Source organism: Thamnophis sirtalis, unplaced genomic scaffold, assembly GCF_051295495.1.
Source record: "Thamnophis sirtalis isolate CommonGarterSnake01/CBP01778 unplaced genomic scaffold, rThaSir2_p1.2 scaffold_14, whole genome shotgun sequence".
In the NCBI taxonomy this organism is placed as follows: domain Eukaryota; kingdom Metazoa; phylum Chordata; class Lepidosauria; order Squamata; family Natricidae; genus Thamnophis; species Thamnophis sirtalis.
This window is the reverse complement of record NW_028261394.1, coordinates 17,856,455-17,884,444: the sequence shown is the minus strand read 5'-3', so window position 1 is coordinate 17,884,444 and position 27,990 is coordinate 17,856,455. Positions and strand designations below refer to the sequence as shown.

The window sequence follows — 27,990 nt, the reverse complement described above, 5'->3', positions numbered from 1 at the left end:
CTTAATTTCCTTGGTCCTAATCCTGTCAGGCATATGTAACTGATTTTATCCTCTTATCTATGGCCTCTAGTCTAGCCTGCTTTTCTTAATGGACCGGTATTGTTTTCACTTTTCTCAATGGATGGGGTAAAGGTCATCTCCTGTCCTTAATCCCATCACCTGGAGCTGGAGGTGTTTTGTTTGTGAATAGGCTTCGCCCAGGATTTCTTAATGGGCACCTGCTGTAGACTATTAAGAAAGACTGGGGGCTGCTGTCTGCCTCTAAGAACATTTCTCCTTTGTGGGGAAAAATGTTCTATCCTCTTTTAATATTCCCCAAAATATTTCATTCTCTAGGAGGGGGCTTCTCACAAAGGGTAAAATATGCCATTTATGTTAACATTGAGCAGCCTCCTCCCAAGGGGTGGGGGATAACACACCACCTATCCCAAATTTACAATGCAGTCCTTTTGGTTGCTCCAAGAAGATTCCATGCCTCTAGTTCAGATGACCCTGAGGTCCCAGGTAAAAACCCAAGGAACCACAACAGCTCTCCGGAGCGTGTTAAGACTAGGTGGACTGCATAAAAAACACACTCTTTCCATTCCCCTCCCCATCCTGTCAGAACCTATCATTTCCCCCTCCCACCAACCAATCTCAACTGTCAATAACTGTCTTTCCATCTCTCCTACAGCATCCAATACAACTGATGAAGCTTCCTGGATAGGAATCAGTCCAGTTGCCCTTTCAAACTAAATACCACTTTTGATACTCCCCAAATCATAGAATATCATCAGAACTGCCACCACTGAATCAAGAAGGCATGTCTGATATCCTTCATTGCCCAACAGTGTGTTTGAATTAATTTGGTGTGTTTGTTTTTTCTTAAGCTTTTCTTCCTTGACTTGTCATAAATTGTTCTTTAAATATTAAATTCCAAACGTGGTGCAGAAGAACTCGGATGGAGGAAGGCAGTGTTTGGATTCTTGGCCTTGGAGGCTGCAAAAAGCCAGCAGATCAAGGACTTGTGCAAAGGAAAACAGGACCTGGATGAAGGGAGAGCTGTTGGGAGCCCATTAGATAACTTGGATACTGTTTCTACTGCTGGTGCCCTGTTCCTTTTATAGACTTCTGGGTGAGGCCATGGAGGCTATAAAAGCTTGAATAGATCAAGTCTTTGTTGAGGGCAGAGGGATTTGTTGATATGAGAAGTGAGTGAGACAGAGACATTTTTGTAGATGAGCATAACTTGGTTTTCTTCTTTTGGGTTTGACTGGGATGGTTGGCCTTGGAGGGGAACCACCACCCACTAAAGCCAGAAATTTTCTCTTTTTCTCTTCTGCCCCTTTTCTCAGAAATGGAATACTGTACTATGAACTTGTGCGGCCAAACCAATACCAACTTAAAATAATTTCTTGGGATCCCAGGGATTACTACTTTAGTAACCGTTGGCCCTATGTGCTAGTTGGCCTTTGTTATTTTTCTCCACCAGTGCAAATAAGTTGCTTCTGTTGGTTCCGACAGTGGCATCACTGCGACCTGGGGAACCCTAGGGCACTGAAAGCACTATTGAAGCAAAATGGATAACCTTGGTGATTACCAGTGTGATCTGCAATGTTTAATATTGGTATTAAACTGTAGACTCTCCTGTAATGCTGGGAATATAAGTAGATAAATTTTTACACCCAACTGAGACTTCTAGGCACTTCACTTGATATTCATAATCTCGATCACAGCAGAAGCTCAGCGATCTGACACAGCTAGTTATTTTATTGTAGACAAGAAAGAAGCCATATATATACACGTAGAAGATTTGCCTACTGCAGAAGACAAAAAAGCCAACTATTTCTCTGTATCCCTTACATTGTTTAAATTCTAGGCCCTTTCTGAGATTCTGGAAATTTGTTTATTTTCTTTTTGGCCTCTAGAATAGGACATCTCTGCTCTAGGTTTGCAAAATGGTTTTATACAGTGGTGGGTTGCCAATTTTTTTACTACTAGTTCGGACATGCTCCCGTGCGTGCTTGACTGATCTGGGCCGAACTGGAAGCAACTTACCTCTGGTTCTATATTCAGATTAACAGTTGGAAGGGACCATGTACGTCATCTAGTCCAACCCCCCTATCCAAGCAAGACACGATTTCTGACGGATGGCAGTTCCGTCCAGCCTGAGGTTCACTTGTTTCCATCTCATTAGATCCAGCTCTTGCCAGAATGAAGCCCAAGCGGCCCCTTGCCATTTTTATGTGCTCTTTTTGGCACTCTCCAACTACTATCACTACAAACTGGCAACAGCCCCCTGGCCTTCCAAGTTGATAGGATGGGGGAAAGGAGGTATTTTAGCTTCTGGTCTTTCAGCCTCATCTTCTAGTGTCCCAAAGGTCATAATCCTGCTTCTGAGTTTGTCCAGGGACAGAAGCAGGGTAGGGGGAGATATTCTGCCCCAGTGACATTTGCAGGGGATTGGGGTTACATACAAGAAGTCCTCACAACAGCTGATTTACTGACTGTTCAAAGGCCCTGAAAAAAAGTGACTTGTTATCATTTTTCACCCTTAGGACCATTGCAGCATCCCCATGGTCACAGGATCAAAATTTAGACATTTGGCAACTGGCTGACATTTATGATGGTAGCAGTGGTCCTGGGGTCATGTGATTCCCCCTTTGCGACCTTCTGACAAGCAAAGTCAATGAGGAAGCCAGACTCACTTAACAACCATGTTACTAATTTATCAACTGCAGTTAACTGTGGCAAGAAAAGTCGTAAAATGGGGCAAAACTGACTCAGAAATTGTCTTGCTTAGCATCAGAAATTGGGGCACAGTTGTGCTCATAAGTCAAGGACAACCTGTAACCAGGTCACAAAGTCTATAACAATATCTTTTTTTTCTATCCATACACTCACCTCTTCATAAACTAGCCTGCAGGTTCAGATTCTGGTTAAAAAGCACAGGAGAAAGTTTCAAATGGTGTATTCCTGTTTTCATGAGGGCCTCATTTGGAATAGCAAAAGAAGATAGCAATAGCAGATTTATATACCGCTTTATAGTGCTTTACAGTCCCCTCTAAGAGTCAGCCTTGCCCCCAAAAATCTGGGTCCTCATTTTACCCACCTCGGAAGGATGGAAGGCGGAGTCAACTTTGAGCCTGATGAGATTTGAACTGCTAGATTGCAGGCAGCTGGCAGGCAGCAGAAGTAGCCTGCAGTACTGCATTTCAACCACTGCGCCACCAGGGCTCTTACATACAATCTGCTTCATTTCCAATCCCTTCAAGAGGCAGCTTTCCTGTTGGAAAGACTTCCGAGTCCACTCTCGTAAACGTCTTCCTCATAAACTGAGAAGGATAACATTGACCTCCATGGATGAATGGGAGCAATACCAAACATTGGGGCTAAATCATTTATAGCCAAGGCTATAAATGCTCTCCTTTTGCAATCTGATTTGGGATTATTCCTCCAAAAGCTCCACATAGGTGGAAATCACTGGTCAGGAAGACCACTTCAAACAAAGGACAAAGCTAGAACACAAGCTAAGCCAAAATTAATTAAAATTACATTAGAATTCATACAATCATTCCCCAAACGCACATTTCCTTCTTGCTGTATTAAAAAAAATGCAGTAAGACAACAGCTTTTGGGGGGTTCTGGAGGCTGCAGTCACGGATGGGGAGGGCTGGGTGCCATTACGAAGCCCTGGACAGTGCACCACAGCTATAGAAGATGATGGGTTTACTAATTTTGCTGACTCCATTTGACACCCCCCCCCCATTGCAAAAATTCTACCCTCTTTCTGCCAGAGTCCTTCCAAATACCTGGATTTGTTTAAAAAAAAACTGTTTGGTCGCCAAAGGAAGTTCCATCGGCATGTCTCCTAGTGAAAATGGCCCCCAAAAAATGTAAAATAAAAGCAATGGCAGAAATAGGTTTACAAGCACCGAAGCAGGGAAGGAAGTTGGCACCTACAAAGTCCCAAATCCACACAAGGAACTCCTGTTAAAAGAGATGAGGATCAAGGCTTGGAACAGACGCTGTGAGTCTTCCAAGATCCATAACCACCTTTTGGAAGAGGCCCGTAGACCCTCAGAGGCGGTGCAAATAACAGTCTGGTGTTAGCAGACATGTGAAGACGTGGAGGGATTTTGCCTTTTGAGTTTCCATGTGTGCTTCAGAAGAGACCACACTTTGCATTGGGACTCCGGAGATGGACATGGGTGTATCCAACAGCTGCTTTCTCCTTGGAAGTCCACCATCATTCTCTGTTCAACAGTGCTATGGATCCGTGGCAGTAGAAGTGCATTTTTTCAGACTCGAGTGTTTACAAACCAGTTGCAAGAAAACATACCCAGGGACTCAAATTCCAGGCCAAGATTTGAAACTTGAAACCGATCACTCTTAGCCTTTGCTAGGCCAAAGGAGACGGCTGAAGAAATCAAAAGCGTGTCCACATTTTTTTTTCTTTTTTAGCCAGAAGCAGTTTGTGTTGGAGGTGAGCATGATCAAACCAATATTTTTTTTAAAAAAGCACTTTATGAATTCCATCTTTCCTATTAGTGAAAATATATATTATATGTATATACATATATATTTATGATCTTAAATAAACTATTCTCCAATTCTGAGAAGATATTTGGCCTCTTGGTGCAAGATGGGATCCTGACTACTTGAAAGCTGCCAGAATATCACTGAAGATGTTCAGGAAAAGATGTGCGTGGTGGTCTCGGAAGACCAGAGTGGGTCGGAAACGGATCGATCGGTCCCCACTGCCGCCTAATACCACACCTGAGGGAAGAGAGAAAAAAAGGAAGTTGCAGATTCAGCTCTCACTGAGAATTTTCCATCACAAAATCCCCTGGATCCTGGCAAGGATATTATCATATTTAATATCAGAATCATAATAGAGCTGGAAGGGACCTTGGAGGTCTTCTAGTCCAACCCCCCTGCTCAGGCAGGAGACCCTATACCAGACCAGACAAGTAGCAGCAATAGGCAATGGCAATCCCTGCAGCCTGAAACAGCTGATGGTTGGGAGGCCAATCCAACCAACAATCAACTGCTTGTGCTAATCAGGCTGTGCTGAAACTGAAACAGGCTGTTCACCGCTTGCTGCAAGGAGGCAAATTGCTGGGAGGCAGAGACCAAAGGGGCTGGTGGGGGGGCTACATTTGGTGTAAAAGATGCACCCAAATTTTCACCCTCTTTTGGGGGGAGGGAGAAAAAAAGTGCATCTTATACTCTGAATAATAAAATACTTCCCCGCCTTTGAAATCCAGGTGTAGGACACAATAATCCAAGCCCTGGTTCAAAGCACCACATCTTACCTTTGTTTCTAGCTATTTCAATGAGCTTGTTCCTGGTTGCGTCATTTGGAGTGTCAAAAGAGCAGAACGTCCCTCGTCCCCGGGCTCGGCTGATCAGATGGGGATAGCGACTCTACAAAAAGTGGAAAAGAAAATCACAGTTTGTCATCATCTTGAAAAACCAGCCAAGGCATGCTGAAAAACAAAACAAAACAGGGAAAGGAAATATAAGAGCTGTGGGTGGCGCTGTGGTTAGAATGCAATATTGCAGGCTAATTCTGCTGACTGCCAACAGTTTGATTCTCACCGACTCAAGGTTGAATCAGCCTTCCATCCTTCCAAGGTTGGTAAAATGAGGACCCATATTGTTGGGGGCAATAGGCTGATTCTGTAAACCGCTTAGAGAGTGTTGTAAATCACTGAAATGGTATGTAGGTTTTATTGCTATTGCTATAATTCCCAGATACTGTGCTTTTTTAAAAAAGCGCCTAGTTTTCTTATTAGCAGAGAACATTAAAAAAAATCACAATTGTGACTGGCAGATTGTGGCAGTGCTGTAATGGCCACACATTTGCAAATACACTTGGTCTGAGGATCCTTAACACTTACATAAATTCCATGGGAATAACAGCTCTTGGATTTTGTACACATTCTTCAAGTAATCAGATTATTGAAGGCAAGCTGTTCCACTAGTTAATTGTTTTTAACTGCCAGGAAATGTCTCCTTATTTCTAGTTTAGTTCTGTCCTTGACTGGTTTCCATGCATTGCTTTATAGAGTTTAGTAGCACATAGATGGCTTCTTAATATTCTCAGCTTTCAGCCATTCCTGACTAATTGATTCCACTTATTGTGGGCTTCAACTGTAACAGCAGGTATAGGTGAAACAGAAAATGGCTATGGAGTCTGGTTCTAGCCCAGGGTCAGCAACCCGTGGCTCTGGAGCTGCATGTGGCTCTTTCATCCCTCTGCTGTGGCTCCCTGTTGCTGGTTGGCACCACAATTTTGAGAGAAGCTTCCAGTTTTTTGGGGGGGGAAGCACAGCACGCCAGGAGGAGACTCTATGGCAAGGAATGGGTTTTCTGGTCAGCTCCACAGTTGATAGGGCTTTCGGTTAGGACAGGTAGAGGAAAAAGGATGCCGCGCTAGGAGGAGACTCTATGGTGGGAGAAGCAGACTTCAGGTTGGCTCCAGAATTGAACGTGGGGCTTCCAGTTAGGACATTTGTGGCTCTTGAGTGTTTAAGGTTGCCAATCCCTGTTCTAGCAAGAGATGCCCAGCAATAGCAACTCCATTGTTGTGCATCAGAGACCCCATGTACCAAAGAGATCTTGCCCACCTCTTTTAATATTTAAGTATAAGCATCCAGTTTGCTCTGCATCCAACAAACTGTCCAAATCTGTTGTTTTGCAATAAAAATAATGGAAGATAATAGCAGAGTTTTCACCACCCAAAATTAGCCTGCAATACACGGAATCACAGATTACACAGACTGGGATACCCAATACAGCAAATCACAAAAAAGGTAATTGAAGTTGTTTACCAGCCTTGGGCTGTAAAACAGGGGACACATATATTCGTTTTAAAAAACCTAACAGATTTAACAGATTAACAGAGTTGGAAGGGGCCTTATAGATCATCTAGTCCAACCCCCCCCAAAGCAGGAGACCCTACACCATTTCTGAAAGATGGCAGTCCAGTCTCTTCTTGAAAGCATCCAGTGATGAATAGCAATAGCAGTTAGACTTATCTACCGCTTCATAGGGCTTTCAGCCCTCTCTAAGCGGTTTACAGAGTCAGCATATTGCCCCCAACAACAATCCAGGTCCTCATTTTACCCACCTCGGAAGGATGGAAGGCTGAGTCAACCCTGAACTGGTGAGATTTGAACAGCCGAACTGCAGAACTGCAGTCAGCTGAAGTAGCCTGCAGTGCTGCATTTAACCACTGCGCCACCGCAGCTCCCACAACTTCCGAAGGCAACTTCTATTCCATGGATTGATTGTTAATTTCTCCTTATTTCCAGGTTGAATCTCTTGTTCAGTTTCCATTGATTATTCCTTGTCGGGCCTTCGGGTACTTTGGAGAATAGGTTGTCTCCTCTGGTCTTTCTCTTCACTAGACTAGCCATGCCCAGTTCCTGCAACCGTTCATCGTATGCTTTAGCCACCAATCCCCTAATCATCCTGGTTGCTCTTCTCTGCACTTTTTCTAGAGTCTCAACATCTTTTTTATAGTGTGGTGACCAAAACTGGATGCAGTATTTTAGGTGTAGTCTTACTAAGGCTTCATAGATTGGTATTAATAGCTCACTTGATCTTGATTTTATTCCTCTGTTAATGCAATTTAGGATTGCATTGGCTTTTTTGGCTGCCGCTGCACACTGTTAACTCACATCCTAGTATCATCTGCAAATTTGGTAAGTTCCCCTTCTATTCTAGTCATTTGTGAAGATATTGAAGAGTCGTGGGCCTAAGACGAAACCTCGTGATACCCCACTGCTTACTTCCCTCCATATAGATGTAGCACCATTAAGGACTACTCCTTGAGTATGCTTTGTCAACCAGTTACAAATCCATCTGATGGTGACGCTATCTATCCCACTTTTTTCTTCTTCTTTTGCTTGTTAACTACGTATATCGAATCCACACTATGAACCAAATTTATTTCACGAATCTCAATTAAACAGAAGGGCCATTTTAAAAATGGTACCCACATCCTGAGATTTCACATCAGACTGCAAGAACTACTTACCACTTAAGGTCTCCTTACCTGTAATTCCAGCAGCCCCATCAACAGGACCTTCCCGGCATGGGTGACGTTGCTTAGAAGGTCTTCCCTTTTTATGACACTGATGACCTCTGCTAGCAGAAGATTCTTGGAAGGCTCTCCAAGCCACGTGTTAAAAATCCTATATGGCTGCAGGGAAAGGCAATCCAAAAGAGAGAAAAGAAGGAGTGGGGGAGGAACAATTAGTTGGCCGCAGAGAAGTTGTCCCAGTAGGCCTACAACTCCCAGAATTCCCCAGCCAGCATTTGGCAGTTGGAAGTCCACAAAGTCTTAAAGTGACCCAAGGTTGAGAAACGGTGGCTTAAAAGCTCTTCAAAATGGAACTTACTGCATTTGCCCGGAATTCCTCCTTGTGGAAAAATCCTCCGGTCATCATCTTCTTGCTGAAAGTCAGGACGTCCGCTGGATCTTCGAGCCCCCAGTGTTCATGGGCCCAGAATTTGCCAGTACAGCCACCTCCCGTTTGTACCTCGTCTAGCAAGAAACCGCAGCCATGCTGTTGAGAAAAGCACACCTCGATTTCAATCCCTTTTAGGAAAGGAGTTGGGAACTGGCTTTGCTTGCTTAGGAGGTAGGAGGTGTCCAAATTTGGCAAGTTTTAAGGCTTGTGGACCAGGGGTGAAATGCTACCGGTTCGGGCCGATTCACCCAAACCCTTTGTAAAAACTGCTGCTGGTTTGCAGAACCGGTAGCAAAAAATACTAAAAAATGTAAAAAAAAAGCAAAAAAAAAAACACGTCCCAACAATCGCACATCACCCACCTGAGCTTTGGAACTTTAAAAAAAAACTTTTTAAAGCGTTTTTTTTACAGGTTCTCTGAAAACGCAGGGTGTGGGGGTCTGTTTTTGCTCCCAGCAAGCTTCCCTGAAGCCTGCTAGGGGGCGGCGGGTGCTGAGAAAAAGAAAGGGAGAGAGAGAAAGGGAGAAAGAAAGGAAAAAAGAAAGAAAAAGAAAGGGAGGGAAAAAGGAAAGGAAGGAAGGACTACTAAGGTGGCACTAGACACAGGATAATCCAGGGCTGGAAGGGATCGTGAGGTCATCTAGTCCAATATACCCATGCAACGCCAGGTTAAAAGCTAGTTAGAACTAAATGCAGATGTTCAATTTCGTAGGATTCCTCCTGGGTTTTCCCAGATCAGCTTGGAAGCTGCTACTCGAAGATTAGATAGACTTATTGCTCAGGAGACAAATCTTAGGCTTAGAAAACGTTCTGTTTTATGTCGAAGCTCACCTTTCTTGCGATGTTTCTCAATTTCCTAAAAAAGTCATCCGATGCGTGATTGTCCCCCCCTTCGGACTGAATGGGTTCCACAATGATTCCTGCAACAACTTTATTCTTTTTCCTGTATTTAACAATCAAATCCTCCACCTGCAAATTAGAACATAGCAAGATTTTGCTTTTAAAGAAAACAAATACCTATTCTCCATTTTATCTTCTTCTGATTTATTGAAACAATTTATTAAATTCCAGGGAGCAATCAAGGAGGATTGGTGACATTTTTGCACCACTGAATAACCTTCTCCAAAAGGGAAATTGCCTCCAGATGAAGGCAATTTTTCTCCTATCTGGCTTGGCAATTACGGAAGTTGAGATCCACACATCTGGATGGGATCCAAGGTCGGAAAAAGATGACCCATGGGCCAATTAGTAAGGCAAAGGTAAAGGTTCCCCTCGCACACGTGGTAGTTGTTCCCAACTCTAGGGGCGGTGCTCATCTGTTTCAAAGCCAAAGAGCCAGCGCTATCCGAAGACATCTCCGTGGTCATGTGGCTGGCATGACTCAACGCCGAAGGCGCACAGAACGCTGTTTCCTTCCCACCAAAGGTGTTTCCTATTTGTCTACTCGCATCTTTACCTGCTTTCAAATTGCTAGGTTGGCAGAAGTTGGAACAAGTAATGGGAGCTCACTCAATTACGCGGCACTAAGGATTCAAACCGGCAAACTGCCAACCTTTCTGATTGACAAGCTCAACGTCTTAGCCACTGAGCCACTGTGTCCTTTATTTTCCCTTAATTTGTTAGTAAAATCTGGTCTTAAATAAAAGAATCTCATTGATGGCATACCCTTCTGGTTAAAGTGAATGATATACATGAAATAAATGAATCAAACTAAGAAAAAAACCTGAGTGATATTAATAAAGGGAGACACATGATTATTAGTAATGTTTTATCCAAAGCAACTGTTCCAAAAACAGAAACCAAACCACACCTAACTGAGAAATGCCAATTTCTTGGGGGATCGCTCCCAAATTCTAATCTTGACAGTTTCCTTCCTCCATTGGTCTGTTTTTTAAAAGAGCATGAACCATAGTGCATTTTGAGGAGATTATTATCTTCAGCTTGAGTTTCAGCTTCCGATCCAATGGAAGCATTTCTTCGGTCTCCACAGAGATCTGATAAATCAAGTCCTACCCTAAGAAGCACTCAACTCCTTCAAACCCAACCAAGGCTAACTTGGAGAATTAGGACATCCCATCAACATGGTCTTTCTTCAACTTTGTTTTTCATTCTCTGATGAGCTTTCTAGGCTATTCTGCCACGTTTTGCCCTAAACCCAAACCACACCAATATCAAGAAGGTCCATAATCTGCTTTCTCTAACTTAGCCTCTGCAAGAAGGTGGCTTCTTACAGTGGTTTGACTTAGCCTCCTTGTGATGTCAGTTGTAATGCATTCAAAACTAAACCTAGTTTAGCGTTGTTGGTGAATGTCAGAATATTCATGAACAGACAGAGAAATGGTAACAAGGTCAGCCAATGAGGGCTGTTTAGAAACTGAAACAGTATTTGCTGGAGACAGCGAGGAGTCTGGGCGTGGCTTAGGCTAAGTTTAACTGCCCTGTATAGAGGAGATTCTCTTTGTCTGTATTACGTTCTGTGCTGGAAATGAAACTAATCTGGACCTGCTGTCCTGATCTGAAACTGAAGAACCACCCTAGCAGGAGTGGGTTCCTGCCAGTTCTAACCTCTTCTATAGGAGAGGTTCCACAAATCTACCGTGCCGTTTAGAACCGGTTCCAGCTCCCTCCCCCACCCGTCCACACCACACTTGCCCCGCCCACCACTCACTGATTGGTTGGCTCACCAATCTCCCTGCTCGCCTCTAAGAGTCCTATCTAAACCTTAAAGTTTGAACATCCCTGGGGTTTTTTTCCCTAAAGGTTTAAGGGTGCCAGGGTATTGTAACTTGACAGCTTTAAGACTTGCACACTTCAATGGCAGAGTTCCTGAGCCAAGATGACTGGAGGAGGAATTCTAGGAGTTGAAGTCCACAAGTCTTAAAGCTGTCAAGTTTGAACACCCCTGGGGTTTTTTTTTCAAAAAAGTTAGGGATGCAAGGGTCTTGTAACTTGACAGCTTTAAGACTTGCGTGCTTCAAATGCCAGAGTTCCTGAGCCAACATTTTGGTTGCTAAGCAAGAGCGTTGTTAAGTGAGTTTCACCACATTTTACGTTGGCCATGCCCACCCAGTCACATGACTGCCAAACCACTCCCACTCAGTCACATGGCTGGCAAGCCACTTCCACAAAGCAGGCGACACCTACAAAAGAGGTTCTAAAAAAATTTGAAACCCACCACTGCACTCTTGGTATTGGTACACTTACTCCTGTGCTATGTATGTAAAGAAGTTAATGAATCCTGCTGAATCATTTATCTGTGTATGCTTTCTGGATTTGATTTTTCTGCAACAAACTCTTTACAGTGAACGCAATCACCGCCTCCAATTGCCAGGGCCTGCGGCATTTTGTATCTGAAATCCTGAAGGGTTTGGATCAGATGTCCATCCATGATGCACCTAGAATTTCAGAAGACTAAACCTCTGGTCCCAGTGTCCGATTGGATCTTGCAGCATTATCCTGGGACATCTTTATTTGCTTTCATTCGTGAGGCTGATTAAACCCAAAGGTGCTTTTTTTCAAGAGGCAACTGGACTTTCTGGTTTTTGTTTGAAGATGTTTCACTTCCCATCCAAGAAGCTTCTTCAGCTCTGACTGAATGATGGGGAATGGAAGGATTTAGACTCCTTGCAGAAAGCTGGTCATTTGCATTCTTTTAGCATGTCATTAAGGTCAGCTGGAGGTTTATCTCTGTCCTTAGGGTAAATGGGTGTGGAGCCTTCTTGGAACTGCTGAAAGGACTGTGTTGCAGATCAGAAATAGATGATTGGTCATATCATTCCCCTTCTGTTGAGAGAGAGCTGTCCAATTTTGACATAGATGGCCCCTTTGACCCCTTTTTAAAACCAGTGGTCATCTCTGTCCAAAATATGGACAGAGTCTTTCAAACGCAAGTGGGCTGCTGAATCTAGTCCTGATGTGTTTGTTCTCCAATCTACAGCACAGTCCTTTCAGCAGTTCCAAGAAGGCTCCACACCCATTTGCACCACTCAGGCGACTTTAATGACCCTGATAAACCTCCAGGTGACTTAACAACTCACTAAAAGGATGCAAATGACCAGCTATCTGCAAGGAGTATAAATCCTTCCATTCCCCACCTTTCTGTCAGAGCTGAAGAAGTTTCTTGGGTGAGAAGCGAAACGTCTTCAAGAGAAACAAGAAAGTCCAGTTGCCTCCTGAAAAAGCAACCTCGGGACAACCAGGACCTAGATGACTCAGAACTTCCATAGACAATGAGGCCGATTAAAGTTAACTTGGTTTGCTCAGGGCTGAACTAAGTGAGGATGAAGATGTTTTGCGAGCGTCTTCTCTCTTCCAGGAAAGACAAAGGGTGAATGTCTCTTGTGGTCCTTCTCCTCCATCTTATGCTTGATCTTTCTGTGCTGGGTTAATTGAGCGAAACAAACTCGCTTTCCGTTAGCCAACACTGTTGCCCGAGGCACCTCCTGCACTCTGAAGATGAGTTGTCCTCACCTCCTCTAAGCAGCGTGCTTCCTCCTGCTCGTTCTCCCGCACAAAGTCTTCCAAAGGGTACTGCAGCCTTGGGAAGGGAGCGATGGGCCAGTCAAAGGATGGGATGTCCAGCTTGTGAATGGCCTTGGAGTGCGTAGTGGCCAAGCAGCCTAAACAAAGAGAAATGAAACCATGAAAACCAGAGGAAGCCTTCAAAGATAGCACCTCGTTCTGGATAGATAACATCCCTGCAGAAAAATGCTTGCTCAACTGGATAGTAAGTTCCTGTCAAGCCTGCAGCCATCTTTTCTTTTGGATCTTTGACCTGCCTACACTTTTTATTATTCTACTATGCATTTTCTATTGTGGGAAAATGGGAGGGGGGATTGTAAGGAGTGAGATGCTATGTAGCCATAACCACATGCTTTCTAGTAAGCCAAGGTCATCCTTTGTCTTTGCACCTCTGCATCCGACTGGAACTGAATGGGAGGAACTGCCAGCATGGCAGTGGAAGATTGGACGATGTGATGGACTTGTGCGTGTGTGGGGGCAAGATATAGAACTTTCAACTGAGTGGGAAAAACTGGGAAGCTTTCAGATTCGGGTTTTCCCAGATGTGCCAACATGGCTCTCTTAATAAATTGGAACTTTGAGGAATACTTTGCCTTGGACTCTGATTTACTTTTGGATGCTACTTTGAACCCTGACAGTTCCTTTCACTGAATTCAAACTTGCTTTCTGAAGCTAGATGATAGAAGTTACAGATCTATCTCCTTTCTGTGCAAAATTTCTTTGGCAGCCCTTTGTCTGTATGTTAATTATCCCCAATGCCTGCACACAGCATCACGGATCTGTCAAGTTCAAAGTGTGATTTTTGTTGAAAAGTCATTGCTGCTTTGCAGCTTGTCACAAACTCCGGGGGAAAGGGAAGCCACTTTGGGAATGCCAGTTCCAGGCACCCACAAGAAACCATCCTATGGGAACCAAGGTCATCTAACCCAGGGGTGTCAAACTCAATTTCATTGAGGGCCACTTCAGGGGCTGTGTTTCAACTCAGGGGGCCAAGTGACCAGCGCACAGCCCTCTGTCAGTGTGCAGCCCTCCTGAGCTCTGTTTTCAGCTGGGATGGCCTTCTGCAGCCCTCTATCAGAGAAAACAGAGCTTCTGAGACCAAGCGTGGCCTTCCTGGGCTCCTTCAGCTGGACAGCCTCCTGCAGCCCTCTGCCAGCAAAAATGGAGCTTCTGAGGCCTTCCTGAGCTCTGTTTTCGCTGGCAGAGGATTGCAGGAAGCCATACCAGCCAAAAACGGAGATCGGGAGCCCGTTTTCACTGGCAGAGGCACTGTGTGCTGGTCCTTCACTCTTTCCAGGGCGGCCCCACAGGTCAGTTCTAAGCACTCTGTGGGCCAGATTTGGCTCACGGGCCTTGAATTTGACATCCGTGATCTAATCAGATGTTCAATCAAGGCTCAGACAGTTTCCATAACAGTATTTAGACACCTGATTGGACAATGTGACCTGTGCAAATGGGGGGGGGGGAGGAGATTCAATTCTTTAATTCTGTGAAAACCACGGAAATTAAACAGAGTTTGTTTTGCTTTCAGTCTGTGGCAAAATGATGTACTCAATAAAGCTTTGCTTTAAGAGATCGGATTGTCTCATCAGTGCTGGCTCAGTTGGGATGAAAGCTCTTGAAATATTAGGCCTTATCTGATGTCACCTTGATGGCCTATAATCAATCAAGCCAACTCATTGATCATCTAAGCTTGTATTAATGCTATTTGCAACAACAACAATAACTCTTTCTTACCCATGGTTCTCCCGTGAAATGCACCCATAAAGGAAAGCATGCTGTATTCCGGGCAACCCGGGGGCTGAAATGCAAAGAGGAAATGAATATTTATTCATTAGTTAATTAATTTTCAAATTGGGCCACAAGGAGGCAGCCTCTTCCCCACAGCAACGCTAACTGGAATGACCAACTGAATGATAAAATCATTCAGGTGGAGAACTTATTATATTTTTTTCAATTCTGCTGTGCTATTAGGAGAAAGTTCTCCTCTATTATGAATCTTAATTCAGAGGGCTGGCATTCAAATCCAAGCAAAGCAGAGTTCCAAAACCAAGAAAAAATTATCCCTCAAGATTGCAGTTTTATTTCACTCTTCTTCAAGCCTTATCTTCACAGACCGCATCTTGGGTTAGGCTAGGAGTGATTGGCCCAAAGTCATCCAGAGGACTTTTTGGCTGAGCAAAAGATGAGGTGTAGACCCTCCCAAGTCCTAGAGCTCTGACCCAGCACCACAAACACAACAGACCCTCTGCATTTAAATCAAGGATTCCTTTATTGGAAGAACCAGCAGCCCCGGCAAAAAAGTTTCTCTCTCACTGCAGGCTAACAAGTTTGTCCGGCAGGGAAATGAATAGTTCTCTGCTACATCTATTCATCTCTACCTCCTGCCTTTGATCCCCAGAGCTAGGGTGGGGCTTCACTAGCAGTGGTGGCTCTTCTGTCTCAAGGACCGGCCCATAGATTTCCACTGCTCTCCTCTCCTCTCCCCTGCCTTCGGCACATCAGGCAGTGGACCTAGCTATTCTTCTTCCTCATCAGCTACATCCAGACCTGGGGGCTGTTGACTCTCCATCTGAGGGCTCCCTCCCACCCTCCCTCTCTCCCTCTCCCTCTTTCTCTCTGACAGCTCCATTCCCTCTTCCCCCTCGGAGTTCTTAGATTGCCTTGATGCTGGCCCTGATTTCCATTCCTCCTCCTCCTCTGATTCAGCTGCTGGAGGGGCCAGTGGTGGACAGGCGACAACACCTAGGTTGACTTTGATCATTAGCTCCTTTGATGCGACCAATCACGTAGGTAAGAAAAAACAAATGTACAGGTACATATTTGGTGAAACTTGGCTTAATAGCAGCTCACTGCAGAAGGGATCTTGGAATCCAAGTGAACAATCACTTAAATAGGAGCCAGCAGTGTATAGCAACAGAGAGATAAAATCAAGATCACATAGAGTATTAGTACCGCTGTATAAGGCATTGGTAAGACCACACTTGGAATACTGCATCCAATTTTGGTCCCCACAATATAAAAAAGTTGGTGAGATTCTAGAAAAAGTGCCGAGAAGAGCAATAAAGATGATTAGGGAATTGGAGGATAAAACATATGGAGGAGAGTTGCAGAAATTGGGCCTAGTCTAGTGAAAAGAAGGACTAGGGGTGACACAATAGCAGTGTTCCAATATTTGAGGAGCTGCCACAAAGAAGAGAGGGTCAAATTATCCTCCAAAGCAACAGAAGAGCTAGACAATAAGCAATGGATGGGAATTAATCCAGGAGAGAAGCAACTAAGAACTAAGGAGGAATTTCCTGACAGTGAAAACAATCCGCCAGTGGAACAGCTTACCTTCAGAGGTTGTGGGTGCTCCATCACTGGAGGTTTTTTTTTTTTAAAGAGACTGTGCAGCCATTTGTCTGGAATGGTATTGGGTCTCTAACGCTTGAGCAGGGGGTTGGACTAGAAGACCTCCAAGGTCCCTTCCAACTCTTGCTATTCTGTTCTGTTTTTTGTTTCAGTCAATTAGTCCTTTGCTTTCTGTTAAAAGAAGCTGCTGTCTCTGTGGGAAGTGACTGGGCTGCCCTCTGGCCTGCATATCTGGGTCACTGCATCACATCCCAATTTGGGGAAAGCACCCCTGCCTGTCCAGAGTACTTGACTCTTGCTGAAAACATCTTTGATTTTCAACTATAAAAGAAACAATTTGCAACATTCATCCACCCTCTTGTTCTCTAGCTGGCTCAAACCTTATTGTGGACATTGTCCAGCTTTTAAGAACATCAAGTATGGAAATAAAACAAGAAAACCAAGATAAGATAAAATGAAAGTAAAGGTCAATAATACTAATAGATAAGGCAACACATTGCAACTTTTAGATAAACTACACTCCTTTAAAGTGTGGCTTATCTAAAGGAGTGTTCCAGTTTCAGTGGAAGGAGCACCAGACATAAAGCTAGAAAGAAATAAAGCGGGGAACCATTTTTATGAGAAAATATTTATTTGAAATGTATTCTCGATTAAATATCTATAGAATATAGAATTAAATATCTATCAAATATAGAATGGAATGGAATATGGAATGGAATGGAATAGAAGGGACCTTGGAGGTCTTCTAGTCCAGCCCTCTGCAGAAGCAGGATAACCTATACCATTTCAGATAAGTGACGATCTAGACGACTCTTAACCTCCAGTAATGGATGTCCCAAAAGTGCTTTTTCAAGTGGCAACTGAACTTTCTTGTTTTTCCCTGAAGACATTTCACTTCTCATCCATGAACTTCTTGGATGAGAAGCGAAACGTCTTCAAAGAAAAACAAGAACATCCAGTTGCCACTTGAAAAAGCTCCTTTGGGACAAACATGACCTGGATGACTGAGAATCTCCATGGAAAGATGTACAGAAATGACAAGTTTGCCCCAGATACAAGACAGAATGAATTTGATTTAGTAATAATGAAGGAAAGAGAACTAAGACTATCAAAATGAAACGGTATAGGGTTTCCTGCACAGGCAGGGAGTTGGACTAGCTCCAAGGTCCCTTCCAACTCTGCTATAGTATTGTATTATTAAAATGATCTCTTGTTTTATCGCATCTGTTTTGGCTACATAGCTAATGCTCTAACTCATGGCTAACTGAACCATGGTGTACAGAGTCAGAAATCAATAGAAATAAGAATAGAATAGAATAGAAATAGAAAGGAATGAAATGGAATAAATATAGAATAGAATTAAGAATAGAATAGAATAAATATAGAATAGAATTAAGAATAGAATAGAATAAATATAGAATAGAGTAGAGAAGAGTAGAGTGGAGTGGAGAGTGGAATGGAACGGAACAGAATAAATATAGAACAGAACAGAATTAAGAATAGAATAGATCAGAACAGAATATATATCTGTTCTTATATATATATATATATATATAAGATTTCAAATATGGGAGGAAGATCACTACTTCCATTCTCATTCGGCTCGTCACAAGAGACCATCCAGGCAGAAACCCAATATTTTCACTGTTGCCTTTGTTACACATTTTGTGTTATATTTGTGCTGGTAAATAAATAAAGGGAGACTAGTATAGATCTATTTCAAGCTATTTAGCTCTCATCAGCTAGCCATACACTTATTGGGATTCGAACCTGTGCTATATTACATCTTAGGCAAACGTCTTAGCCATTAAGCCACAAGTTATCCTCCTTATCAGCTGAAGCCAGGGAAGAAGGTATATATTAGTGTCACAACCCCTGGTAAGTCCCAATTATGGGAGGAAGCTAACAGCCTCCACTATCTGTCAATCAGCTTGTCACAAGAGTCCATCACGACAGAAACCCAATATTTTTACTGTTGCCTTTGTGTGTATATATATATATATATGTGTGTGTATATGTGTATATGTGTATATGTGTATATGTGTATATGTGTATATGTGTATATGTGTATATGTGTATATGTGTATATGTGTATATGTGTATATGTGTATATGTGTATATGTGTATATGTGTATATGTGTATATGTGTATATGTGTATATGTGTATATGTTGTATATGTTGTATATGTTGTATATGTTGTATATGTTGTATATGATGTATATATGTGTATATGTGTATATGTGTATATGTGTATATGTGTATATATATATATATGTATATATGTATATATGTATATATGTATATATGTATATATGTATATATGTATATATGTATATATGTATATATGTGGAAGCTAACTGCTTATTTATCAGCACAAATAAAAAAACACAAATATAACAAAGGCAACAGTAAAAATATTGGGTTTCTGTCGTGATGGACTCTTGTGACGAGCCGATAGACAGATGATGGAAGCAGTTAGCTTCCTCCCATAATTGGGGCTTACCAGGGGTTGTAAAAAATCTAATAGATACCTTTCACCCTGGCTTCGCTGATAACGGATAAGAGCCTGTGGCCTAATAGTTTCGCTGATAACGGATAAGAGCCTGTGGCCTAATGGCTAAGAAGTTTGCCTAGGATGTAATATAGCCCAGGTTCAAATCCCAGTAAGGGTATGGCTAGCTGATGAGAGCTAAATAGCTTGAAATAGATCTATACTAGTCTCCCTTTATTTATTTATCAGCACAAATAAAAAAACACAAATATAACAAAGGCAACAGTAAAAATATTGGGTTTCTGTCGTGATGGACTCTTGTGGCGAGCCGATAGACAGATGATGGAAGCAGTTAGCTTCCTCCCATAATTGGGGCTTACCAGGGGTTGTAAAAAAATCATATATATATATATATATATATATATATATATATATATATATATATATATATATATATATATATATATATATATATATATATATATATAGTGTCATAACCCCTGGTAAGCCCCAATTATGGGAGGAAGCTAACTGCTTCCATCATCTGTCAATCGGCTCGTCACAAGAGTCCATCACGACAGAAACCCAATATTTTTACTGTTGCCTTTGTTATATTTGTGTTTTATTTGTGCTGATAAATAAATAAAGGGAGACTAGTATAGATCTATTTCAAGCTATTTAGCTCTCATCAGCTAGCCATACCCTTACAGCACAGGTTCGAATCCCAGTAAGGGTATGGCTAGCTGATGAGAGCTAAATAGCTTGAAATAGATCTATACTAGTCTCCCTTTATTTATTTATCAGCACAAATAAAACATATATATATATATATATATATATATATATATATATATATATATATATATATATATATATATATATATATATATATATATATATATATATATATATATATATATATATATATATATATATATAAGATTTATCTAATGTAATATATATATTAGATTTTTACAACCCCCGGTATGCCCAAATATGGGAGGAAGATCACTACTTCCATTCTCTGTCTTTCGGCTCGTCACAAGAGACCATCCAGGCAGAAACCCAATATTTTTACTGTTGCCTTTTTGCAGAAATACAACACACACACACACACACACACACACACACACACACACACACACACACAGATAGATAGAAAGATAAATAGATGGATGGATGGATGGAAAGGAATAAATATAGAATAGAATAGAATAGAATAAATATAGAATAGAATAAATATAGAATAGAATAAATATAGAATAGAATGGAATGGAACGGAATAAAAATAGAATAGAATAAAAATAGAATAGAATAAAAATAGAATAGAATAAAAATAGAATAGAATAAAAATAGAATAGAATAAAAATAGAATAGAATAAAAATAGAATAGAATAGAATAAATATAGAATAGAATAGAATAGAATAGAATAGAATAGAATAGAATAAATATAGAATAGAATAGAATAGAATAGAATAGAATAGAATAAGGCATTACTTGCATAAACACAGAAAAATGGAGCAGTGGCATTTACTATAAGTTTGCAAAACTGATTTAAAGGATGATGAAACGGACTATCAGTTGCTATGAGGAAACTGAGTTGTGAAAGAGATTAGAGAACCAAGAGAATGACGTTCTCTTGGGACTTTGTTGGGAAAGGTTTGTTGGGTTTAAAAAAAAAGGGCTGATTTTTTAAATAAAAGGGACATCCACTCTACAGGAAAGCAGGAGTGAGGGTTGGAATACAGAAATGTTTGTAGTCAGAAAATTAGAATAAAAACAACAAAAGGTGGCAAGTGTTGTGCTGACCACTACTCAGTTCACATTGTCCTTTTAGTTGCCAGTCCTCTGAGGTTGCAAAGTGTGTGTGTGTTCACATTCTAATTTAGGTATAGGTAGTCCTCAAATTATGACCACAATTGAGGCCAACATTTAAATTGCTAAGTGAGAAATTTGCTAAGTGAGTTTTGCCCCATTTTACGAATTTTCCTGCCACATTTGTGAAGTGAATCACTGCAGTTGTTCCATTAGGAACACAGTCGTTAAGTGAATCTGGCTTTCCCATTGACTTGGCTTGGCAGGAGGTCGCAAAAAGGGGATCACATGACCCCAGGACACTGCAACCGTCATAAATGTGAGTCAGTTGTCTTTCCCCTTTTCCTTTCCCCTTCACTGGCCTCTTATTTGCTTCTGTATTTTGTCTTTTATAATACTTTATAACTTAATAAAAAAATATATTTACTAATTTGTCAAGCATCCTAATGTAAATCCTGCAACCAGGGGGATGCTGCAACAGTCATAAGTGTGAAAAATGGTCATAACTCATTTTTGTGTCATCGTAACTTCAAACGGTCATTAAGTGAACTATTCTTTAAGTTGAGGACCAGCTCTAGGTCTTATGCTGCCTTGCTGGGCAGGTGAACCTTGAAGCAAAGACCCAGAATGTAATTTGACATGGGCTTTTTGCTCTGCCGAATGAAGGAATGTCCCTTACCTGGTTAATCATGCAGGTCTCCAACTCTTCTTTGGTAACTCTGTTGTCTCCCCTTTCTTTGTTCTGGAAAAGAAAAGTTTCCCATCATCATCCTAGTCAAGAATTGCCTTCCAACCCATCTGAAATGGAGATGAACAGCGCCCCCTAAAGTCGGGAACAACTAGCACATACACTATATTGCCAAAAGTATTCGCTCACCTGCCTTTCCTCGCATATGAGCTTACTGTAAGTGACATCCTATTCCTAACCCATAGGGTTCAATATGATGTCGCTCCACCCTTTGCAGCTATAACAGCTTCAACTCTTCTGGGAAGGCTGTCCACAAGGTTCGGGAGTGCGTTTATGGGGATTTTTGACCATTCTTCCCAGAAGCGCATTTGTGAGGTCATACACTGATGTTGGACGAGTTTATGTGGCCTACCACTTCATGGCTGAGTTGCTGTCATTCCCAAACACTTCCATGTTACAGCTGACAGTTGACTGTGGAATATTTAGGAGCGAGGAAATTTCACGACTGGATTTATTGCCCAGGTGGCATCCTATCACAGTTCCACGCTGGGATTCACTGAGCTCCTGAGAGCAACCCATTCTTTCACAAATGTGTGTAAAAACAATCTGCATGCCTAGGTACTTGATTTTATACACCTGTTGCCATGGAAGTGATTGGAACACCTGATTCTGGTTATTTGGATGTGTGAGCGAATACTTTTGGCAATATACTGTGTGAGGGTGACCTTTACCTTTATCTTAAGGGTCAAAGAAATTCTATGAGGGAGGGGGGAGAGTTGGATCATTTGTGGCAACGTAAGGACTCTAAAGTGATGACATGTTTAACTCCACCCTCCAGCTCTGTCTGCCCTTCTCCTACATGGACACAAAGATTTTGAAATTGAACTGAGGGTCTCCTCACTCTCTATATCCCACTTTGAGCAAAGACCACCCTCCCAGAGCATCCATATAGCTTTTACTCACCCTGTACCACATAAATATAGTTTTAAAAGCGTTTTCATTGGAGCAAGATCCACAGGACATGGTTACTACTTGAGAGAGGCCTTTAGGAGCAACCTGGCAGCGGAGAAGAAACACAGATCTTTCGATTCAAAGAGCATGTAAGGCTCGTCATAACTGAGCATTGCAACAAAATGATGCTTATTTTAACCACCACCCCGCAAATGTTTAAAATTAGCCCCAGTGCTAAAGGATACGGTTATGGAATCTTAAGGGTTGGAAGTGCCATTTAGCCTACTGACTAAACCGTAAAGTCTACAAACTTGAAATTTGGCACTTATGTTCCTCTTGACTTCTAGGTGCTCGCTAAGAAAGGATTTTTCAAAATGAGAATCAGATCATTAGCTTTTCTTATACAGTAATTAACACACTCCGATGCTAAGAAGTTCTACACCCCCTCCCCACCTGAAAAGAACTCTGTTCCAACTGCCAGTTGCCTCACATTCCATTACCTCATTTCAAACTGGCAGACATTCCACTCCTTCACTCAGGAGCGGTCTGGGGCTCCTTAAAGTACTAAACATTGGTACATCACCAAAATGTCTACGCCTTCTACCTATGGAACTAATTCCAGACTCAAGGTGGCAGGAGCGATATTCCCTTATATGTTTCAATCATCGACTACCACTGAGCCAACGGATTGAACCGGAGTGAACCAGATTTCTCCTGCATTGCCCAATCACATAGTTTCATTGCGAAGCATGGGTATCTATAATAGAGAACTCATAATGTTCCATGTTGCATCTTTTCAGGTGTTTGGGCTATCATTCCCTTATCCTTTTAAAATGCCAGACCTATCCAGTTTTCTCAGCCTCTCCTTGTATTTGCCAGTCCTGGAATTCTTCGCAAAACCCAATGCTGGATGTCAGTTTCACTGCTCCTTCGGTGCTAGATTAAAACTTACCGAAAGCAAAGATTCCTTTAGCTTTTCAGCAAAATTTTCTGGAGGCAAAATTCCTAGGGCAGGTCTGTTGACAAAAGTGCTCTGAATAAAGAAAAAAGAGAGAGAACAGAGGAAGGGAAGGAGAAAAAAGGAAAGAGAACAATGAAAGAAGAAAATAGAACAGAGAAAAGAATGGGAGAAGAGAAGAGAAGGGAAGAAGAAAAGGGAAGAGAAAAATGAAAGAAGAAAATAGAACAGAGAAAAGAAAAATAAGAGAAGAGAAACAAGAGAAAAGAAGAGAACTTTATCATGAATAGAATACAAACTTATCAAAGGGTCAACCAAAAACAGTGCATGAGGTGACCTTAATTGCCTTAAACAAAGAACACCCCCAATTTTGAGGCTTGCAACCACTCTTCCCCCAACCTGTAAGCCAAGCAAGCTCTTTCTGGTATCAGAATTTAGCTGGAGTGGAAACTATTTGAGAGTATCTGCAGATGGAAGATGCTACTTATTACTGAGACGCTTTGGTGTCCTCTAGATTTTGAACAGATTTCTTTTCTTTGTGCCCTCTAGATCAGTGTTGCTTGACCTTGGCAGCTTTGAGATGTGTGGACTTTGACTCCCAGAATCCCTCAGGTGGAGAACCACTGCTCTAAAAGATTGCTTGGGTTTAACTTATGTCCAAATTTCTAAAAAATAACCAGGTTTTGCTGGTTTTGCCTTCAAAACTATTCCGTTGGTGATCCATCCTTGGCTCATCAAGAAAGATCGATCTTGTCATGGACATCCAGAGAAAAAGCTTATAATCAGTCTACATGTAAGAGGAGTTTACACAACATGCTAAAACCATTCATGCTAATAACACAGTTGTCTAGAGGGCATGTGGTTCTGTTCATATTACATGCCAGTCTAGCACTTGGGGTTCCCCAAACACCGAATTATAAGCTACCAAACCAGGGATGGGTTTCGGCAGGCACTACTGCTGGTTCACTCATGTGCATGCTTCATGCGCATGCACAGTGCAATTAAAATTGTTCTGCGCATGTGCAGAACTAAAAAACAAGGTGGTGGTGGCATTACCCGGGGAACTGGTTTGGGGGCGTGGTAAGCCTGGGTCGCTGCTGGAACTAGTACGAACCGGTAGGAACCCACCACTGTACCAAACACATGTTAGCCTAGTCTAGTTTGCTGCGAGCATCCTCCATCCATTTCTGATGCTTTGTGGGCAGCCTTGTCCAGCACACACATTAGCTTTGCAATGAAGAGCAGTGGCGATTACTGTCAGAATATTCATGAACTGGAATGGGCCATAGCAAGAGGTCAGCCATTGGAGACTGGCTGGAATAGGACAGGGTAACAAGGTCAGCCAATCCATAGGCATGGGAACTGGGTCAGCCAATGGGAACTATTTGGTGACTGAGAGCCATGCCAGACAGCTCAGAGCCTGGGCGTGGCTTACCTATGTAGTTCTGAGACTGTGCAAGAGAACTAATCTGGTCCGCTCTCTGAATTGAAACTACTTACAGCCTCTCCTCTCTACCATGTTGGAAGAATCTGCTGTTGGTATTGTACATTTATTCCTGTGTTATTATGTCTATAAAGAAGTTAATGAATCCTGTGGAATCCATTATGTTCTGGATTTGATTTTTCTGCAACAAACTCTGACAATTACACAGAGAATTTAAATTATGATGGAGATTAGTAGCCCCAGGGCAACACAACCCCAGGAAACCTTGCGGTAGCTCTTCAGACTCTCTCTCTCTCTCTCTCTCTCCCATTTGGCTGCCAACCAAAAGATGGTTGATATGAGAACCAACCCAGAACCAATCAGGGAATGAGTTCCTTTGGTCTCTCCTAGCTCAAGAGAGCAAGACAAAACCGTTCATGCCAACTCCTGTCATTCTCAGCCATTCCCGTAAAAATGGCTTATTTCGGAGACTCACCCCCAAGTAGGTGGGGAGGCTCCTGGTTCCAGCCTCAGAGACCCTGAGCAGTGGGTGAACGGCCCTGGGAAAGGACAGGCAGACACTCTGGGATCTTGGGGAGAAGAACGGAAGCTTCACAAAGAGGCAATTTATGCACTGTTTTGGCAACTTGGTACCTTCAGCAAAAGGTCACTTACCAGATTCTGGGGCTGTTGTAAAAGTTTGATCAGAGATGGGTGGCTGTAGCCTAGAAGGAAACACAGAGACCATTGTCATCTGCTTTCAAGAAATTTCCCATTAAATTGCTCCCCAGGCAACTGGATTTTGTTTTTCCTTGAAGATGTTTTCTTCTCACCCAACAGGCTTCGTCAGTTCTGACTGAATGGTGGAGGATGGAAGGATTTATATTTCTTGCAGTGATCTGGTCATTAGTGCTCTCTCTGAGAGTTGCTGTGGCTACTTGGAGGTTTATCTATGCCCTCAGGGTCACCTGAATAGTGCAAATGGTTTGCCAATTGCACAGTGGCAAATAGGAGAGTGCTCCAGAGGGTCAACATCATTGCCCAGAGGATCATGGGTTGCCCTCTCCCCTCTTTGGAAGAGCTCTATAGCTCCCACTGCCTTAAGAAACTTCAAAACATTCTTAAAGACCCATCTCATCCTGGGCACCCTTTTTTTCCAACTATTACTATCTGCCAGACGGTACAGGATAATAAAAACAAGGACAGACTGAAAAACAGCTTTCCAAAGCAATAACTATACTGAATTCTACTGTATAGTGCAATATTGATGCAATATCAGGTTTTCAATTATATAGCATGTGAAGGATGTGTGTTTGTGTTTTATTTTTATAATTATAATGTACACTGAAGATGTCATTTAATTTTGTTGTATGAGGTGCAATGACAATAAAGTAAACTAAACTAAATGAACGTGGAACCTTCTTGGAACTACTGAAAGGGATTGTGTTGTAAACAGGATGTAGGTGGTATCCTGTACCCCCTCCCCCTTCAAAAGAGGGAGGGCTGTTCAATTTTATTTATTTTTTAAATATATATTTTTAAATTTTTAATTTAAAACAAATACAGCATCCTTCTTTACATGCTATAGAAAGTGTATCAGTTGGTTACAAAAAAATTTTTTCGTGCATCTCTTCCACAGTCAACAAACATAATTCATATTAACTTAAGTATTTTAACTCAAATATTTGTACATGTCACCATCATTATTATATCTCCATTTTCATTTGACTATAATTGTTTAAGGGTCCTTCATCATAAAATATACCAAAATTAAATTTTTGTATAGATGTCTCTTAGCAACTCCTTGCTTATAAGATCTCTCATATAATCTTGATGCCTTCTTTCTGTTTCCTTATTCAGCTTATCTTTGATTGTCAGCAGTGCTATCAATGCTTTTGCTAATAGAATTTCTTTCTTTAAGTCCATAGATTCTTTAGTTTTTTCTTCTTTTGTATCTTGCCCTCTGGAATAGATTTCCTCTCCATTTAATTCCTCTTTTAGTATTTCATTCTTTCCATTTTCAGGAACAAACCAATTACCATAAACATCAGCACATTTAATCTCTTTATATTCATTTTCCACTTCATTTTTTGAGTTTCAATCACCCTGTTTTGCATTTGATAAACATCCTCATTTTTTTCATCATATTTTATTGTTATGTGCATATATATTTGATAATTTCTGTATTTCTGAAGGTATCTTTTGCAAATTTGAGACTTCTATTTTCTTTTGAAGTTGTGCCATTCTAACAAACACGGCTGCTCTAGCTTGGAAGGTTAATACAATTAAAGCATAGATTCACAAAGAAAGTTATTTCCACTTTTTCTGATTAGAAATATACTTCAAAGGGACATCTGTGTGCTTCCCTTCTTATCACTCTCTGTAGCCAAGCAGTAAAACCTTGTAGTGCCAAGTTAAAAGAATCCATGAAGAACAAAAAAGTGTTCCGTTTTCAATACACAATGCTCCAATCAACAAAACCTCCCAGCCTCCGAGCAATGGTAACCCTGTTAAAAAGTTTCCTTTTGTATCTTTTTTGTATTTCAAGTTAAAAAAAAGAGTCCAATTTTTAAATGAATTAGAAAAATACCCACAGCAATGAAAGAGGAAAACTTTAGTCTATAGGTTACAGAGAACAATAAAGAAAAAACAGAAGAAGAAAACTTAATCCATCCATTTCAAAAGGCTTACATAAATTCCATCCATGAAGATAGCATTTTAAAAGTAAGATAACCACTGTCCAAAACCATTCCAAATTTAATTCCGCTGCTTGATTCTTCTATTCTTCAATTTAGATTAATTTTTAAGTTTTCATAGGCAGTCTCTTTTTAAAACAGTAAAAGTTCCTCACCAGCTAGAAACACTTTCTCATTCCGTATCCTTCCGTTCTGGAGCCGCCCCGACTTTGTCAGCCGTGGCTGGATTTTTGTCGCCGGCTTGAAGAACTTCTCTTGCTTCTTTCAGGGATTTTGCGATATCCCTGAGATCAGCAAGACTTATTCTTCCTGTTCACCATCTCTTCGGGACGGTTTAGGTCCGTTTGGACCACCCAGCGGCAAAAGTATTGGCTGCGGTCTCAGAGCATCGAGACCGCACAACCATATTGTTGCAACATTGGCTCCTCCTCAGGGATGTTCAATTTTAATGTAGATCTTTGATCCTTTTAAACCAATGATCATCTCTCTCTCTCTGTCCACTGTCTTCAAAGGTGTGACCTTTGTTTTTCAAATGCATATTTCAAATTAAATATGGCAAACTTTTTAGAGCGCAGAACTGTACTTCCAATCAGTCCTGAAAAGTCACATTTGCAGCAGGACTGAAG

General features: G+C 41.6%; 1 protein-coding gene across 2 annotated transcripts in view; it reads right to left on the bottom strand.

The window, feature by feature from the left end:
* Nucleotides 1-1,731: 1,731 nt before the first annotated feature.
* ABAT (4-aminobutyrate aminotransferase) overlaps nucleotides 1,732-27,990 on the bottom strand; it is a 67,073-nt gene continuing 40,814 nt past the window's right edge. For both annotated transcript variants that reach the window (XM_087729117.1, XM_087729118.1), the window contains 11 exons: nucleotides 25,344-25,393; nucleotides 23,240-23,320; nucleotides 22,300-22,392; nucleotides 21,328-21,390; nucleotides 14,724-14,787; nucleotides 12,936-13,084; nucleotides 9,297-9,434; nucleotides 8,394-8,561; nucleotides 8,048-8,194; nucleotides 5,298-5,409; nucleotides 1,732-4,758 (listed from right to left, as the gene is read on the bottom strand). In XM_087729117.1, coding sequence (XP_087585243.1) covers nucleotides 4,637-4,758; nucleotides 5,298-5,409; nucleotides 8,048-8,194; nucleotides 8,394-8,561; nucleotides 9,297-9,434; nucleotides 12,936-13,084; nucleotides 14,724-14,787; nucleotides 21,328-21,390; nucleotides 22,300-22,392; nucleotides 23,240-23,320; nucleotides 25,344-25,393 — 1,187 coding nt within the window. In that variant the 3' untranslated portion in view covers nucleotides 1,732-4,636. The remainder of the gene's footprint in view (nucleotides 4,759-5,297; nucleotides 5,410-8,047; nucleotides 8,195-8,393; nucleotides 8,562-9,296; nucleotides 9,435-12,935; nucleotides 13,085-14,723; nucleotides 14,788-21,327; nucleotides 21,391-22,299; nucleotides 22,393-23,239; nucleotides 23,321-25,343; nucleotides 25,394-27,990) is intronic.